At 50.5% G+C, this 16423-nt stretch overlaps 1 protein-coding gene across 3 annotated transcripts in view; it reads left to right on the top strand.

Moving 5' to 3' along the window:
* Window positions 1-5356, top strand: part of SLC4A8 (solute carrier family 4 member 8) — a 74637-nt gene extending 69281 nt beyond the window's left edge. For all 3 annotated transcript variants that reach the window (XM_053921480.2, XM_053921479.2, XM_053921481.2), the window contains one exon: window positions 485-5356. In XM_053921480.2, coding sequence (XP_053777455.1) covers window positions 485-497 — 13 coding nt within the window. In that variant the 3' untranslated portion in view covers window positions 498-5356. The remainder of the gene's footprint in view (window positions 1-484) is intronic.
* The last annotated feature ends 11067 nt before the right edge of the window (window positions 5357-16423 follow it).

Raw genomic sequence — 16423 nt, 5'->3', positions numbered from 1 at the left:
CAGTTTAGTTAGTCAGATAAATGAAGGGGAGATCTTAGATTTTATTAAAGGCAACTTCTCTAGTTAAAAAAAAAAAGGAGTAGGCTGGAAATGAGGAGACCTAGTTTAGTTGTGAATTCCATGCCGAATCTGGCAGGCCGCTGTATCTGGCTCTCAGTTTACTTAGCAGGAAAATGGGGATGAAACCAACGGCCTCTGTCATAAAGCTGCTCTGAGAAACTGGTTATTTATTCATCGAATGGGTTAAAGTAAATCTGTGCTGAATGTGAGTGAAATATAGAATCTTGTTTCCTTCAGAGGAAAATCCAGGCAGCTGTTGAAATGTATAACACACAAGGTTATTTTTAGTTGAGAACTAGTCTACTTGTAAATGAACTTAAAATATAGCCAGATCCAAATGGTGGTGACATCTTCAAAGTATTGTGTTAAAAGCAGCAATGAATCATGTGTTCCCTTTTTGTCTAATTGTAACACTTCTATTCAGTCTCTTCAACTAAAAGTCTTTGCTGGGATGGAAGATTTGGGCCGTGAGGTGCCTCAGGGAAGTTCTGGTTACGGAGAAGATGGCGAATCTCTCAGAGAAGGAGCAAGACCAAGTCTGGCCCTGTCCTTGGTCGAGTCAAAACCAGGCCGACGCATTCAGTCATTCATGGTGTGCGCTGAAGGGCATCCGGCCACCCCACACCAGCAGCCAGAGGGGCATGTGGAAGCAGAAGGCCACCTCCTGTTGGTACTTCTCCTCTTGTCTTTCTCTTCAGAACTGCCACCATTGAAGACCCAGCTTCCCATTTTCCAGACATTTTCTCTGAAACTCTCTGCTGGCCTGCCCAGCCATGTGGATCCATTCTGCCATTGAGGATTCCTTCAGCAAGGTTCCTCTTCCTAAAGAATGGGGAAGGGAGTGGGAGCAGAGAGAAGAGGGAAGGCTCTCCAGTCCCACAGGGTCTGTAGGCTCCTAGGCAGCCCTGGGCCTTGGTTGAATTGCCTGCTCTGGGGGACGCTGGTCAGACTCAGAGGCTGTCAGGAAGGTCAGCGACCTGGGCATAGGCAGTTCCCGTCACCGCGGCCAGAAGACACCTCTGACCTGGGTGCATCTTCATTGTTCCCCAGGAGCAGACTGCATAACTCAGCAAGATCCCTGGATGATGAAAGGGCCAGGAGGGACATCGGAGTTGTTCCGCTCAGACAGGAAAAACCAGTGATGATAAGTGAGGATGAGGAGCTTCTCTTGGTTTCATCGAGGATAGAGTAAGAGACTGAACTTAAATTGCTACAAAAGGAATTAGTTTAGACACTAGGCAGGACTTCGTAGGCTGAAAATTTGTCATAGTGTCTGCTTTCTAGATATTTGGGAAAGGTTTGGTGAGAGTTGTTTGTGAGTAGAAAGGAAGACAAGGTGTGTTTACTGGCCATGTTGTGGAAACATCCGTGTCTTGCTGCTGTCTCTGGAGGACACATTTGATTCCATTCCTGGAGAAGTCCAAGTGCTTACGTAATGTCTCCTTAGCTGCCTTAGTAGCAACCATCATCAACTCAATGGACCAAAGCCACCTTCAGCCATGTGGTTTCTTCAACATCAGGAATTGCTGTTGGCTGACAAATGTCTGGCTCTCAGATATGAAAAGCCACATTGGGAAAGGAACTGTAAGTGGTAAAATTAATTTTGGTGTTTAGTTTACAACTATATTTATAGTTTTTCTCTTCTCTTTTGCAATGTATATCAATTGTTCAGGCTCCAGTATGTATAGAGCTTCCCTTCCTTTGCACATAGAATGTGACCAGCAAGCAAGTCAACACCCAGGGAATCCAATCATGTTGGTTTTCCGTCCTGGAAAACCTTTGTACAGTGCGACATTCTCTCAATGCGCCCTACTCTCGTAGGTGCAGAGGCGGCTACATACTTTTATTGAATTTTGCATTCTTTAACTCAAAATATATTAGTGTATTGTAGGCCTACTCTAAGGACCTGTGCTAGTGAAGGAATCCTGCATTTCTTTCATATTCCCTATTTCTTAAAGCCATAATTATTTTAATCCACAGATGATTTTCAAAATATTTAACAACTGGTATGGGATGGACACCACCCACTCAGAACGGAGGTCTGCTGTAAACAAGCGGCAGTCTGATTTGAGACTGAACTTCACGCTGCTTTCAAATGTTCGGTGCCGTCCCTTTGAGTTGTGGGTGTTGTTCCTGGTGTTTCTGATCTTCTCCTTACAAGGCTGGTTTAGGAACAGCTTCAACTTCCTTTCATGTGGCACAGACAGGAATAGGAATTCTTTCAACTATAGGGGCATTAAAATCTTTGTGAGCCAAAGCTTCACATGTTGTCATTTTAGGGTAGATGCAATAATTGTACCCATTTACCTACCTAATTTAGAAGAATCAAAAGGCAACCTATCAATGAGAAAAGCTTTCCTGCCAGCTTTCTCTGCTCCTCTACCACTGACTGATTCCTTGAGCTTGCGCCCTTTCTTACCTTTGTTTCCTGAGAACACCCCTGTGCTCTCCCTCCGTCTTGCCCCTCCCATCTTCTCCTGCCACCTCATTGTAGGGAGGCTGGTGACTGTGTCACCGGTTCCCCCAGCCTCAGCGTGGCTATAGGGAATGTAAGAGGAAAAAGCCCTTTATGCAACAAGACTAGGTAACAATGTCACTCAGAAAAATCTCTCTCCTGATACACTGATGTCTTGAGTCTGCCAGGCTTCCTCAGAGTAGGGAGCCTGCCATAGTGAACTCCGTGCAGAGCGGTTCCTTTCGAGTCCTCCCAAGTCAAACCCTCCCAGGCTGCTGCACCTTAGGGACGTTAGTTAGCTGCTTTAGAAGGGTATGCCAGTATTTTTAGGTCATTAGATTTTTCTCAAACAATAGCCGGGCTCATTTCTGCTACGTCTCAGTGGTGGGAATCAGTCCCTAGTCTTGCTCTCTCTCGTTTCCCAGCTCCCACCCAACACTCGATCTCAGGCCTCGCTTCCTTGCTCGGTTTGTGGCGGGTGAGCGTGGTGGCAGAGCCGAGCTGGGCCAGGTTTGGGGTGGGAGACGGGGAGTGGGGGTGGAGCTGCAGCAGCGCGCATGCGCATATGCGTGTGTGTGTGCCGACAAATGAGTCTATATGTAAGCTTTCATCGCTCCTGTCAAACAGCCTGTGCACCTGGGCTGCGGGGACATCAAACTAATATCACCACCCCCTCCTCCCCCCGCAGGAGTTCCCCTCTCAGACTTCTCCAACAGAACGGCTCAAGGATAAGTATAGACTGATTAGTCTACAGAAAAAGGTGTTTAAGCCAACAATAAGGAGAAACTGACTTAGGGGTAGAAAGCAAGGCAGGCAGCGAGGTGCTTTCCGTGCCCAGGTTTGCCTGGGCCAGAGGAGCCTTCCGCCTCTTTTAGGGCCAGGGCACGTTTCAGGAGCAGCTGAGTGTCGGTGGGCCAGGGCCCTGAGGAGCTGGTCATGTGGAGGCCAGGGATTTAAGAAAGCGATGACAAGTGCAATCTTGGTCCAAAGGCCAAAGGACTGGCATTGCTAAGAGTGTGGGTTACTTCCTAGCCCGCAACTTTTAGGGGGGGCCCAGAGAGAAGGTAAAGACCAGCGGAAATATGCTGTGGAATTGCCAGGTATGTTTGATTACATAAAATGCAGGCTAGCTCTTTGTGGCTATGTATGACTTCAGACTTTTGATGATGGAATAATCAGGAGGTCTGGTCTTTACCACAGACAGCTCTTTTTCCTGTCTCCATATCCATATAAATTTGCCTTTAGGATAGAGGGGTAGTTAGTGAACCAAAAGGCAGTGTGAACATTTGCTATTTCTCTTCGTCTGGGATGTCACTGGCTTTTAAGTTAGTCACAAATGTTTCATAAAATATTGGCATATGCTTCATCTCAGGCTCTGACCACTGTGACTTTCAAGAGGTCTCTGATCTAGGAAGCTGTGGTTTCTGGTCATTCAGAGCAGACAGTTCCCACTTCTAGTTTATTTGCTACCTGCTCAACTCTCCAGACTTTCCTCTCCAGAGTCAGCAATTCTCCCTGCATCTTCTCCATTGATTTCAGCGTTCATGTTCTGAGTCTCCACGTTTTCCTGGAGCATAGGAGGATTGGCCCAGGTCCCCTAGCTTTCCTTTTAACTAGCATAAGAAGCACTACCCAGTGTGTTCTCTCTGCTACTTTATCAACTTCTCTAAATTTCTTCTTTTGCAAGAGAGTTAGCACCTTCTCTTAGTGTAACTGAACAAAAAATGGAGGTCCAGCTGCCTGCCACAATAAAAACCAAACTAATGGGGCAGATGCTGGTGCAAAAGGAAAGAGGTTTTATTCAGGTGCTGCGTGGTCTGGGAGAATGGCAGACTCCCATCTCAAAGCCCATCTCCTCTTTCCACTATGGAAAAAGTCCAATCGTCCTCAGCAAGACCAAGACAAAAGCCAGTGCTCAGAGTTCCTGCTCCATTTTAAAGCACAGTCCTTTGGAGCCCGCGGGTGGCTGCTAAGTGGTCTTAGTCCCATCCAGGTAGTTTAGCTTGTTCCCACTGCTGTCCGTTTCAGGCCCCCTCCTAGAGCCTACGTGTGGAGCCCACATGGCCCTGCCAGGTCACGTGGTTGCGTGCTCCAGTTGAGAGAGTTGCACAGATGCATGCACTAGTGTACCGCCGGGCAGGCATGAGAGAGAGGCTCCCTCCTGGAGGCCATGGGCCATGTGGCTGTCAAGGCCCCTGGGGAGATCAGGCCAGTGCACAGTACGAGTCCAGGTCAGGAGCCCAGGAGCCTCTTTGTTCCCCTGGGATTATATTGGCTTGGGTATGGTATGGACCAGGTACTTTCTCAAAATGACCAATCAACTTCCAACACTCCCGTGCACTTTGGATGGGTCCACCTCCCAACCAATCCCTTCCTTCCCCAGGCTAGACTGACAGTACTCCGGTCTAGCATCTCCCCTGTACCATTTTAACTTCTATAGCACATGTGCCTGCCTTCCCCTGGTCCCACCCCCAATCAGGTACAAGGCAGAGGAGGGCTTTTTCTCTATTCAATTATCTTGCTAGTTTTCTGCATTTGGGCCCTTTCAATGGATATTTCTAGCTTTCCCCATGCTCAGTGTAAGAACTGCCCCCTACCGCCACCTTGGCCAATGGGGGAGACTCTCCAGAGCTCCAGACAGACTGTCTACTGGTAACACTAGGATTTTAAACAGTGTTTGCTAGTTTGTTACTGCAGTTCCCTGGGACTTATCAGGTTTCCAAGTCCCATCCTGGCAAGACATTCAGGAGCCCTGTATTGAATGTTCTCAGCCTTCTTGACTTTCTTTTGGTTGGAGCTGTCGGGCCTCCCCTAAGGGAGACGTCCTTCCTGTGGGCCTTAGCTGGCCAAAAAAGACATCCAAGATCCACCCCTTTTACTAACTCAGCTTTTTCAAGCACCCTTTCCTCTTCTTCCTGCCTGTTTCTCAGCCTTTTAAATTCTCCTTGGATAGGGGTTCTTGATCAGAGGCTCTAAAAAACACCTCCAGTTTTGAGGGTGGTGAGAGCGGTGAGGAGGTTGAATAGTTCTGGAGCTTCTCACAAAGGGGACATTATGGTTATTTTTCTTACTTGGGATGAGGGTCTCTGGATTCTCAAGCCCTCAGGCTTGACCATATTTCAGTGTAAACAGAAAAGACATTCTAAGACCAAATAGAAGTGATTTTTTTCTACCAAAATCTATTTTTTATGATTCTTGGCACCCTGGTCTCTTACATTGATTATAGGGAATGGGCAGTTGACTCCGCTGACATTTTTTTACCAGAAAGGAGGCTAATTTTTTCGTAACCCAAAGTGGTGTGAAGTAGCTGGGTCCATCACTGCTTGAAGCGTGAGCAGAGGGAGGAGTGCTGTGCGGATCGTTTCCACAGGAAAACCCGGGACCTGGAATGATTCGTCTGCAGGCACAGTGCTTTCAGGAGACTGTGCTGCAGGGGGTGGAATGGTTTCTAATCTTCTGGAAAGAAAAGGAATGACATTTTTCTTCAACCAAGCCCACTTTCAGCACTGACGAACACAGAACCTTTTCTTCTGGCTGATGGCATTAATCCTGCCCGAGAGAGGGAGAACCCACCCACGGCACTTTCTGGGCCCCGACCACGTCAGCAGAGCTGGGGCCTCTGAGCAGGTTTGCAGTGCGCCCCGCCCCCCCACCAGGTGCAGGTTTTCACACGTGCAGGAACTTCGGAAACAGGAGCACCAAGCTGAATATGCAATTACTCCTGCAAAAGAGGCCAAAATCCTCCTCCCCGCTCCCTTCTCCCACATTCACTCCAAGATGATAAGGCTCCCTCTTATTTGCCTGCATTTATCTCTGATCGGTTCGATTTGGCTGCCCTCCCAAACTAGTGGGGTGGCGGAGAGCACACAGCAGCTTCCCATGGGAGGGGACAACTTGAGGTGCTGGTACATTGCCCTTGTTTTCTAAGTTCTTCTTTCTAGTAGGTTTCATGTAGAGATAGAGATATTTTTGTTTTAGAGATTCCAAAGTATATATTTTTAGTGTCAGAAATGGACCCTCCCCACACTCCATGGTGTAAATAGACCCAAGAACAGTGTCATCGTGAAAACCCTTAGCAACCTGCAGTAGGAATAGGATCCCTCTCCCTCACCGCCCAGCCTCAGGCCTGTCTGTGAACCAGGGGAGGCGGCTGTGACACCTCTGCCTGCCCAGATTTTCCTGTGCTCCATGGGTGAGAAATAAAGTCTGTGTAAACTGCTCACACCTGTGGCACTCTCTCTGAGCTCAAACCAAGGGGCTGAGACAATGGTGACCAACCTGAGAACTGGTGAAGGAGAGTAAGGAATGGGTGAGGGGAAGTGTGGTGGTGTCTGCTGAGTGGGCCTTGACAGCGCGTGCACAACTCCCTGGGGCTGACACTGAACGGTCCTTGGGGCGGAGCCGTAGAAGAAGCCTATAAGGGCCCTGACTTTGTGGACCTCATAAACTTATGGGGGGACAGGACAGCATGAAAAGAAAGCCCATTTTGTAGACGCAACCAGGCTGATGACAGGAATTGCTAATATTTAAGGACTCACCACTGCTTCGAAATTCCAGTTTTTAAAATTTGCTGTCACCGTATGCCCTGACTGGTGTGGCTCATTGGGTTGGGCATCGTTCCGCAAACCAAAAGGTCACCAGGTCAGGGCACATGCCTGGGTTGTGGGCCAGGTCCCCGGTTGGGGGTGTGCGAGAGGCAACTGATCTATGTTTCTCTCCCTCCCTTCCCCTTTCTCTAAAAATAAATAAAATGAAAAAAAATGTATTTGCTGTGCCCTGGCTGCTGTGGCTTAGTGTATTGAGCACTGGCCTGTGAAGCAAAGGGTAACTGGTTCAATTCCCAGTCAGGGCACATGCCTGGGTTGTGGGCTAGGTTCCCCAGTAGGGGGCGCTAGAGAGGCAACCACACATTGATGTTTCCCTCTCTTTCTCCCTCCTTTCTCCTCTCTCTAAAAATAAATAAAAGCTTTAACTATATATATATATACATATATATATATTTGCTGTCACTCCCGAGTTTTGGGCTTGGTGGGAGGTCTGGGAGGTGCTCCCTTTCTCTTCTCAAATCCTGTTGGTGGGTTGGGGAGAGGGAAACAATGGAGTCCAAGTACAGAGAGCCCTGATGGGGTAAAAGGCGAGGGTGGGGGAGAGGCAGTCAGCAGGCTTTCTGGGGTGACTAGAAAGGTGCCCGCGTCCTGACACGGGCTCAGTGTGACTGTTAAGGAGAGCCAGTGCACGTGGGGCCAGCAGTCTGTAGATGCAGAACTCCCTGGCTCTGAGGCCTTTTACTCTCTTTTGGCTACTTTTTAAACATCCTGTCAGCACATACTATGACATGCATATGACATACAAACATCCTGACATACATATTATGTCAGTTTGTCTCAGAGAGACGTGCCTCAGTTGTGTTAAGTGGTGGGAAGCCTACTCATGCAAGGGATGCAGCCAGTTCTGCTGTGGGGCGTGGGGGAGTGTTCAGCGTTCTCACCACCAGGGGACCGGCCTCAGGGTTGTTCAGCTTTCAATAAGTAATACAGGAGAAGTGCTTAGACGGCCCCTGCCACATGGGAAGCACATAGGAAGTAACAGGCAGTCTGCAGGCGGGCGGTTCCTGGGCTGGGGAGTCTGGGAAGCCAGCAGCGGGCCCATCGCCGGGAGAGAGTCTGCAGCTCTGGGTTTCCCGTCAGGGATGCGGGACGGCTCCGGGAGCTCCAGGCGCACTTCAGCCGTGTACCTTCCAAATGCAGGCGAGGAAGGTATGCGTTTCCCCAGCTTCTCTCTCTTTTACTTATATTTAAAAAGTTATGAGGGAAGACCCCCAAAACTGGAATTTATACATAATTGTGTGTTTATTCTTACATGTTTAAACTTCAGTCCCCTTCAAAGTACTCTCCATTTGATGCACTACAGCTATCAAGGTGTTTTTTCCACTGCGCAAATAGTTTTTGAACTCGTCATTATTGATGCCTTTTAGTGCTTCTGCCATTTTTTGTTTCACCTCTTCCACATCAGCAAAATGTTTCCCTTTGAGGAGTTTTTTCCATCCAGGAAAACAAAAAAAGCTGCTCGGGGTGCGATCAGGTGAATGGTGAGGGTGGAGCACGGGGAGCTTGACGTTGTTGCCGAAAAACCGCTGAACACTCAGTGCCGTATGTCCAGGTGTGCTCGTAAATCACCCAGCATGAGATGGGCAGACACAGTGAAAGTCTTCAAAAAAAATTCACTGAAGCTGAACGTAGCCTCTCACAACAACGCCAGCTGGTGCACTGATACAGATGGGTTCCTAGAACACTCACCTAGCAGGGGAAGCTTATACTACAAGGGGCCCGCCCTCCAGAAGATAACTGGGTTTTTTGGGTTCCCTTCTCGTATTTATTGATTTTAGAGAGGGGGAAGGGAGGGAAAGAGAGAGGGAAAAACATTGATGTGAGAGAGAGACATCAATTTGTTTCCTCCTGTACACGCCCCAACCGGGGATCAAACCTGCGACCAGGTATGTGCCCTGACTGGGAGTCGAACCTGTGACCTTTATGGTTCACAGAATGATACTCGAACCAAGCCACGCAGCCAGGGCTTCTCTCCCTTTTAAAAAGGAAAATCTTTCCAAAAGGGTTGCTCCTTCACACCTCATTGGTCAGAACTGGCCACATGCCTGTCTCTTAGATGTGCAGGGTGGGGGGTGGAGGGGTCTTTGTTGGACCTGGCGCAATTAGGCCCCGTCCTCCGGGGGTGGGCCTGTCTTCCATGACCACATTGCTACTCCAATACTTGTACAAAATCAGGATTCTGTCAGCAAGGGGTAAGGCAGGAGCTGTAAGTCATTAAATGTCCAAATGTGTCCGACAAAGAACCCGGGAGAAACTGAACCTCAGGAGCCAGGGAACCTCGCTGAGGTTGGTGGTTCTCCACTTGCCTTTACGTGCATGGTCTTCACTCGAGGAGATTTTTAACCTACTAGTGTCTGGCTCCCACTCTACACTAACTAACTAGAGTCTCCAGGGAAAACGCAGGCCCTGGTGTTTCTTAAACTCTCTCCAGGTGATTCTCACATGCAGGCAGGGTTGCCCGTCACCCACTACAAAGCTCTTCTGTGCTGCTTCACTTCCAACCAGCTTATTCTCCCCCTCTGCGGTATAAATGTTCTTCTGCGTTGTAAATGGCTCCTGTCAGGAGGCTCTGTGGTGTGATGGAGAAAGGCTCTCACCAAGTGGCAGGTGACGCAGAACAGGTAAGCGAAGAGCAAGCCTACCTGAGTTCAAGTTCCAGCTATGCCTTCACACTGTGTGACCTTGGGCAACCTGCTTCCTCTGTGCCTCAGTTTCTTCACTGCCAAAAGGGAGTGACAATCCCGCCGACTTCTAGTCGGATGGGGGAGACAATGGGTTAAGCCTAGTAAGGCAGGCTCCACTCCGAGCGCCCTCTGGGGCCCCCTCTAGCAGCAGGTCCTCCCTTCCCTCGCCCTTCCGTCCTCGATTTGCAGCTGTGTGGTAGAAGCGAGGGGAAAGGAGTCACGATCACGGTAACCTTTGTCCGTGTGGTCTACAATACTAACTCGGGAAGGAAGAGGCCTTGCTGGGGCTTCCTGGCCTAAGCCATGCTCTGCTGACCAACCTTTCACCTGAGCCTTTCTTTTGGGGTTATGGGTGATCAGGTGCTTGCCCAGGGCAGAATCTGTCCTTGTTCAGCCACTGATCTTTGGGTGTTCTCCCCTAGTTCCAGAGGGGGCGGGTGGGTGGGTGCCTGGGAGATTCCCAAGCCTCTACAGGGTAATGGCACTTCTGTGTTATTATCATAGTCCCCAGTGCCCTGCCCCTTCTCAGAAATTACAAAATGGATTATCATCACCTGATTGCCCTCATAGACACTGTCAATCAAGAAAATGCCTTGACTAACCAGGCAAGATAGTATTACAGGTTTTCTAGTAACTTTGAGCCGTGTGACTCTAGGACCAAGTTCAGTCAACAGGGCCTCCATGTCCTCTTTTAACAGATGCGTCCTCACTAGCACTACCTTCAAAGGCCCTTCTTGGGCATTTCCCAGCCTGCCACACAGGGCGGACGCACCTTGTCAGAGAGTCCCTGACGACTGGCAGTCCTGTGGTGTGTGTGTTTGAGATGTGCCTGCGAAGCATGTCACACATACATTGTCTAGTCCTCGCACACGTGGATGGGTTTCCCACTCCTGGACACGAGGGAAGCTGCCACGGAGGGTGAACGGATTACTGAAACACAGCGGCGGCAGCGGCGGCGGCAGAGCCCAGAGGGGCCTGGGTTTGTGTGTTTGGCCTGAGCCCTCAGTTTCTACACTCTGCTGGCCCCTGGGTTCCTGACCATGGAGCCCGTGTCTAAAGCATCCTGCTGTGTACAGAAAAGCAAAAAGACACCCTGAAAAATAAACACGCTGGAGAAAGATGAAATTGGGGACGTAGCAATTACAGCACTTGAAAACAGCAGGAGAAGCTGAGAACATGAGGAGGAATTCCGTGTTCAGAAAGAATGCCTGGGAATTGGCAGGTATGCGACCATTTTTCTTTTTTTTTTAACGAATGGCCCAGGGAGGTAGTGACCACTCCTGAGCCATCCTGGAAAATCGTTCTCGGGAAGAACTTGGGGACTCACTGTTAAGATGCGAAGAGCTCAAGCCCTGATCAAATAGTTGGGAGCCTGAGTAAGTAATTGCCAGTGGCCAGATGGTTCCCTCACAACCCACTGCCTCCCTCTCCACACCTCTGGCTCAGGGGAGCGGTGGTTTCCCTGCACCTGATGGGCTCAGACCTCACAGACAGCGCTCTCTGAGTGGTCTGCAGAGGCTGCTGGAAACACAGAGAAGCCCAAAGCATGCCCTTAGGGGGGACACTTGCATAATAAAATGGGGAAGAGACTCGGGCAGTCCTGACAGCTGGGTCTCTCACATCATTGTCCTCAAAATTCATGGTTTGAGCACCCACCTACGAAAGGGTGTGTGGGGCAGTTCTCCGAGGACTTACCATCGGACTCATAAAAAATAGCCTTTGCAAACAGAGGTGAGGACTGGGTTCTGCAGGGTGTGGGGGGAGCTCCTCTCAGAGCCTCAGGTTGTCGGACCTCTCCAAAGCCAACACAGGATTGCAGGAGGGAGAGCAGAGGGTGGAGACTGGATTCCAGAGTCAGGAGCACTGATAGGAAAAGTTCTGGTGCCAGTGAATTTCACTGGTTTGCTGGCAGCTGGGGATTTTGTGTAAGGGAGCAGTTGTACAAAATTTGGAGGCAGAGGAGAGACGACCTTAAAATGCCAGGTTAAGTAGTGAGGGCTCTGCAAGCCACTATCAATAAGGAGATGTGTGCTAGTCCATGTTTTGGGAAAATTCATCTTGTGGCAGAAGACTTGGAAGAGGGGAACAGGAATGGGGGGAGCACACACGAGGCAGTGAGGGCTCTGTACCTGGCCAGGGCAGGGGTGACAGAGAGGAAGGGCAGAGGTGGGGGACAAAAGAGTGACTGGGTGTGGGGGAAGTGCCCGTGGAGTGAACATCACTTTGATGCCAGGCGTCTGAGAGAGAAGCTGCCATGTGAACAAAGGGTGGACTGGTTTACAGCACTCCAGAGGACGTACCTGGGACCAACATGTCTTCTCAGGAGGCAGACTAGGCTTGTTTTAGGAACTTAGAGCCAAAACTGTCCAAGAATGGAACTGGCCGCCGCCAAAGGCAGCAAATACCCAGGGCTGGAAATGGCCGCTGGGGCGCAGGGAGGCCGTCTGCCGAGAAAGCTGCCGGGGTGGGAGGATGGACTCCCGGGCCCATGACTCTGTGAAGGGGGTAGGGAGGAGGGTGTGCAGCCAGACAACATCGGCTGGGATGGCGATGAGAGGGGAGGGTGGTGGTGGAGGAGTGGGTGGGGAACAGATGTCTGAGTCGAGTGGAGGGAGGAGAGAGCACACGGTGCAGGCAGGAGTGAGTGGGATGAGCTTGTCTGCTTCCAAGGCCCAGGGCGGGTGAGGGCCCCAGCACTGAGCCCCCACCGCTTGGGGCTTGGTCTTTGGGTTACGTGGGTGCTAGGTTACACAGATCTAGGTTAAAAAAAAAAAACAACGGAGTTCCATAAAGGGCACCAGGGTAATTTTCCTGACTGTCTCCTGCCTGCCGCCTGCTCTTATAGGACGCCCAGGCCCTCTTGAAAGCCCGCAGAGCCGACTCATGTCTGCTTATGACAACTTTCCATCTCAGGCCTGGCTCCAGCCCCCTGTGCCCTGCCCATTGCTGAGCAAGACCCTGCCATGCCTCCATCACTCACTAGAGACATGCTGTGCGGGTCCACTCTGTCCTGGGCCGCACCCTGGGGCACTGCCGGTGCTGGCTCACTGGGGCCCTCCAGGAAGCAACTCGGAAGCTTGCTCGATTCAGGGGTGAGGAGCCTCTTCTCCCAGCACTGAGGCACCCTCTGCCGATGGATTCCCAAAGCTAAGTTGCCTTGTTTCCTCCCATGAGCCAAAGCAAGAGAATTCCTTACAATCTGGCAATTGCCTGGATGGCACAGGTGTCACAAAGAAGGGGACTGAACAGGTTGGTCCCTACTACGAGTTCCTTACCTGCTCCAATGAGCTGTGTCCAACACATTGACAACACATGGACAACACCTCGTGGTGTGTGACTCCAGCCACACTGGCTCAGCTCGTCCCATTTGCTGCAGCCACACAGGCACTCAGGGCTGAGTGATGTGGTTTGGCCACACCTACACTGGCTTCCTAATCAATTCAACAAGGAGTGATGCTTCACTTACTCTGTGTCAGGCACTGTCCCTGCTGCAGAGGACACAGTGGTGAACAAACTGGTGGAGCCTCCAGTCTAGAAGGGGGTGACATAAACGAGCACATGACAGTAAGGAGGAGGCTGGCCTCACCCACAGGATGGAAGACCTTTGTATGGAGCCCCCAGCCTCCTGGTTGTCACACAGCGGGGGGAATCAGGAGATAGGGTTCTGGTCCTGACTGATCTTGACTAGCTTCAGTTTGCTTCTCTGGGCTCCAGTTTCTTCAACAGTATAAACAATGGGGTCATGTTTAGTTTCTTAGCTCATTTTCAAGTGCAGTGCCCCCTTATGAGGGCAGAAATTGCTTAGCAGGATCCACCTGGGCTTTAGATGTGGCAAGCTGGGAGCCACAGAGGTGGGACAAGCCTGGAGGACAGGACACTTAGGCGTCCAGGGACACATGTTGAGAGGACCAGAGGCTGCTAGGAGGGTCCAAGCAGGTTGGGGGCTGCAATCCAGCGGGTGAAAGCCCGAGGCAGTGGCAGCAGGAGACAGAAGTCTCCCACAGGCCCTAGGCCCTCAGGGACCCTGTTAGGAACATCCTGGTGCCCGTGTCCACGTGGTCTCCAGACATATTGACATTGATGCCAGTCCCAAGTCCGGGGTTGGTGGCCTTCGATCTCCTGCATGGAAAAGGGAACACGGATCCATTCACATCATCACTGGGTCACAGACTCAGCTGTGTATTAATGAGCTATTGGAAAAATCCAACCAGAGGGAATCTGCCTTATGTCACTGGAGAGAGAGCCATGGCCCTGGACAGCACTGCGACCTTGCAGATCAGATCCCTGGAGCAGGAGTCCATCTGGCTGGCAACGTCCCAACCAGGAAGGGCGGAGCGAACATCCACAGAGGAAGGAGAGGTCTGTCTAAGCCTCCAGGTCAGCCTTCCACTGTCTACGTGACAAATGGCTCACGCCTGGTTCTCTCTCCAACTTTTGGGGGAGGTGATGAAAGCCAATCACCTCCCGGCATCCGGGTCTCATCCTGCCCGCGCACTGCTCCTCCTACGCAGCCCCTCCCCCAGCTGCAGCCCCCATTCTTCCTGCTGGTTCCTTCCCTTCCACCTTCCCCTGCACAGGACATGCCAAGAGTGTCACATCTCAGAAAACGTTACAGAACCTCGTTCTCCTCTTCAACCAAGCACCGGGGCACCCCTGGTTCCCTCCCAGCTAACCCCCCACAGAGCATGCCCAGCAAGGCCCTCTCGCACCTCTAGCTCCTCTCCCCACCTACTGCTCTCAGCCTCCCTGGGAAATTGGAACTGGATGATGTATATGGATGCTGTTGTGGTACAGTTTCAAATAATACATACTTTCTATGGAGCAGTGTATTGTAGGTATAATTATTCCTATTTTATAGATGAAGAAACAGGCTCAGAGATGCTAAGTAATTTTTCCAAGATCGCACAGCTATGAGGTGGCATATATCACTCCAAAGCCCTTTTCTCATTCAACTACATTAATTTACCTCCCAGAGCCTTCGGAGGAGGCTTTCTTAAGCCTTTTAAACTGATGCTCACTATCCAAATATAAAATTATTTCTTAATACCAAATATGCTTTTTCCTACTCTATATCATAGTCCCTTCTCACCCCCGAGAGAGCCTGCTGTGTACATTGATAGGAAGAGATCCTCGCCACGCCCACCCAGCTCCTGAGAGCCTTAGAGTGGTGTGACTCCACATGGGGAGAGGCCAGAATTCCCCTGTGCTCAGCCGGGAGAGTCTGCTCAGAAAGAAAGGTATCCGCCAGTGCCTTGGAATGAGAAGCACAAGGGCCTCTGCACTGGGATCAGGCAGAGCATGAGAGAGCAGACGCTGGGGTCTGGGGTGGGACAGGAGCCTGGCCTGCCTCTCCGTTGCGGGACTGCCCGAGTCAGAAAGCACTGAAGTTCCCCAGGAAGCAGCTCCTCTTTCATTCAGTTTGTCCCGAAGGGAGTAAGTGGGCCTCTTTCTTCCTAGCAGTCTTTGTGCAGACGGCATTTTACGAGGTCCTTACAGCTGTCGAAATTAGGACAGTCTTCTTCCTTGTCCCACCCACCCCGCCTCATCCCTTTCTTCTCCCCCCTCCTTCTCCTCCTTCTTCTTAAATATTTTATTTATTTATTTATTTATTTATTTATTTATTTTTGGAGAGGGAAAAAGAAAAAAACACCTATATGAGAGAGAAACATCAATTGGTTACCTCTAGTATGCACCCTGACTGGGGACCGAACCTGCAACCTAGGTGTGTGCCCTGACTAGAGTTGAACCATCAAACTTCTACTTCGAGTGACAACACCCAGCCCACTGAGCCACACTGGTCAGGGCTAAGGGCAGTTATTCTCACTTCATTTTTACAGACAACACTCAGGGCCTGTGAGTGCTGTCCCTCACTGTCTCCTGTCCAGGTCTGCATGTTGTCACACTGTTCAGAAGTGGACATTTACCTGCAATTGGTTTCCTGGGTCTATGCACTCATCTCTGCATTCCCAGTAACACCCCACACCTAGCACATAGTAAACGCTGGTTACCTCTGTTAAATTAACACATGGCCCACCTCTGACGCAGAATTAGTACATGTGCCACCATAAGAAATAAGCAATGATATTTCAGGAGAAGTCAGATGAACACCAAATAGATTAATTGCAGAACAGGCTCAGTTGGGTCCCTGTTGAGGGTCTGCTGATGTGTGCAGAAAAGGGGTAACTCATCAGCCTGGGTTGCTCAAACACTGGACATTCCAAAGACAGGCCTGTCTTCAGGACCAGCCCTGGCTCCTGGGAGACAGCCTTTGAGACTGTGGAAGATCCTGCTTGATAAGTGTTTCTTTCTACGCTGAGGCCCTGGGCCACATTGTATCAGTTTGACCAGGTAGTATATGCCGACAACGTGACTCGTGACAAATGCCAGGTTTCGTATGCCTGAGGCCCTGGACCAGGCTGTCTCAGTTTGACCCCCAGTGGGGCAGAATGCTAGAGACTGCGCAGAGATCAGTCACACAGGCATGTAGCGTGACACGCCTGTGTGACTGGCCCCCAATAAACACCTCGGACAACAAGGCTTGGATGTGCTTCTCTGGCTGGCATACTCGGCATGTGGTGTCACACCCGGTTTCTGGGGGAGGTAAGCACGTCCTCGTG

The sequence above is a fragment of the Desmodus rotundus genome, chromosome 3 (genome assembly GCF_022682495.2).
Source record: "Desmodus rotundus isolate HL8 chromosome 3, HLdesRot8A.1, whole genome shotgun sequence".
Lineage (NCBI taxonomy): Eukaryota > Metazoa > Chordata > Mammalia > Chiroptera > Phyllostomidae > Desmodus > Desmodus rotundus.
This window is presented reverse-complemented; position numbering and strand designations above follow the sequence as displayed.